This window comes from Penaeus japonicus, unplaced genomic scaffold (assembly GCF_977035675.1).
Source record: "Penaeus japonicus unplaced genomic scaffold, GWHDUDI00000001_assembly GWHDUDI00000042, whole genome shotgun sequence".
In the NCBI taxonomy this organism is placed as follows: domain Eukaryota; kingdom Metazoa; phylum Arthropoda; class Malacostraca; order Decapoda; family Penaeidae; genus Penaeus; species Penaeus japonicus.
Genome location: NW_028234444.1, coordinates 14,411,026 through 14,413,525, shown reverse-complemented (window position 1 = coordinate 14,413,525; position 2,500 = coordinate 14,411,026). Strand labels below are relative to the sequence as shown.

At 28.1% G+C, this 2,500-nt stretch overlaps 1 protein-coding gene across 1 annotated transcript in view; it reads right to left on the bottom strand.

Moving 5' to 3' along the window:
• Positions 1–2,500, bottom strand: part of LOC122264971 (relaxin receptor 1-like) — a 35,985-nt gene that overhangs the window by 27,755 nt on the left and 5,730 nt on the right. Inside the window, exon 3 of the mRNA XM_086534971.1 lies at positions 941–962. Coding sequence (XP_086391097.1) covers positions 941–962 — 22 coding nt within the window. The remainder of the gene's footprint in view (positions 1–940; positions 963–2,500) is intronic.

The following is a 2,500-nucleotide window of genomic DNA, read 5'->3' as shown; positions in this document are numbered from 1 at the left end:
ATATATTATATTATAATATTATGTATATATATACATAGTTATAATATATGTTCTATATATATTATATATATATATTTTTATATATATATATATTATGTATATATTATTATATACATATATATATATATATATATATATATATATATAAATATATATATATATACTATATATATATATATATTTATATATAATATATATATATATATATATATATGTATTTATATATATACATATATTATATATATATATATATATTTATATATATATATATATATATTATATATATATATATGAATATTATACATATAATTTACATATATGTTTATATATACATAATATATATATATATATGTATTCTTATATACATCTATATATTTATATATATATATATATTATATATTATATATATATATATATAATATATATATATATATATTTTTTTTTTTTTTTTTTTTTTTTTGTATTTCATATATGGCATATTTCTATATATATATATATATATATATATATATATATATATATATATATATATATATATATATATATATATATGTGTATGTTTGTATGTATGTATATTTATTTATATCTTTAATATTTTCTTTCTTTCTTTTTTTATGCCTGTTTGTCTTTGTGTCTCTCTCTCTTTCTCTCTGACTCACACACACTCGTTCTCTCTCCCATATTATAAATTTTCCCTATTTCTATCTACCTTTCTCTCCATATATTTCTACTACATTCCACCTTATTTATCATCCAATCTCCCCCTCTCTCCCTATACATATCTCCATCTTTTCCTAATCTCTTGATGAATATTCCATTCTTTTATCAAATCGACGAATATGTTTTATTATCAACTACTCATCGAATACATCATCCTATCAGCGACATCGTAAATATTATCTCTTATAAGTAACTTATCTTACTACAACAACTCACTTACAATGAGGTAAGGCCAGAGAGTCCTGCGAGAGAATCCTTCGAAAGAATCTCATAGGCATTTTGTTAACATGTTCGGCATTGGTTGAGGAGGGGCGCGAGGGGAGGGCTGGGGTGGATGGGGGTGAATGACGTGGAGGTGGAGGCGCTCGTGAGTCGTGCTTGGGGAGGGCGTGCGAAGCTCGAGCTCGCGCGCGCTTTATTTCCGAGCTATTTATCTTTTTGTCTTTTTTCTCTATTTCTTTTCTTCTATTGTTATCTCTTTCTACTCTTTCTCTTCTCTCTCTCTCTCTTCTTCTCTCCTCTCTTTTCTGGTTTCTGTCTCTCTCTTTCTCTGTCTGTCTCTCTCCTCCCTTCCCTCTCTCTCTCTCTCTTCTCTTCTTTATCTCTATGCATATATATATAAATATATTATATATATATATATATATATATATATATATTTATATATATATATATACATATGTATTTATATATAATTATATAAATATAATATATATATAATATATATTTATATAATCTATATATTATCTTTATATATATATATATACATTTACATACTCGTACTATATTATAATATATATATATTTATTATATATATATATATATAATATATTTATTTCTTTATATTTATTCACACCCATATATTATAGATATATATATATATATATATAGTATTTATATATATATATATATATATATATTGTAGATATTTATATATATGTATATATATTCATAATATTATATATATATCATGTATATATATATATATATATTTAAATTAATATATATATATATATATAATATATGATTTATATATATACTTATATATATATATAGTATTTATTTATATATATATATATTTATTATATATATCATATATATATATATATATACTTATATATATATATAAATATATATTATATAATATATATATATATTTATATATTTATATATAAATATTATATATTATATATATGCCCATATACATTCGCATCCCTCGGCGACACCAGTACTAAAATGAACAAGCCAAACTCACAATTCCTCCAAGCGGTGAGCGTTGGGACTGACTCGCCTTCCCTCCAGAGTCACTTTGTTGGAGTTAAGCCATCTTTTGGGAGGGAGAGAGAGAGGCATTAGCACCCTTTGTGTGCACCGGGAGGAGAGGGAAAGAGAGAGCGAGAGGGAGGTGAGAGAGCGGAGAGGTGTGGAGAGAGCGAGGATGAGGGCGGGGTGTGGCAGAAGAGGAGAAGGTTGGGGGGGGGGGGGGGAGGGGGAGGGGGGGAGTAGTAAGTAAAGGGGGGAGAGTGTTGGGATTAAGGGGGGGGGGGGAGTAGAAAGTAAATGGTATAGGGGAAGAGAAAAGAGAGAGGACGATGGGAGGGGAGGGAGGAGGAGACAGGGAGACGAGCGGGAGAGAAGGAGACGAGAGAGAGAGAGAGGAGAGAGAGAGAGAGGTTGGGGGGGAGAGAGCGATCGGAGAGAGAGAGAGAGAGGAGAGAGAGAGAAGGAAGAGGGCGGAGAGAGGGAAGAGTGATGAGAGGGAGAGAGAGAGAGAGACGAG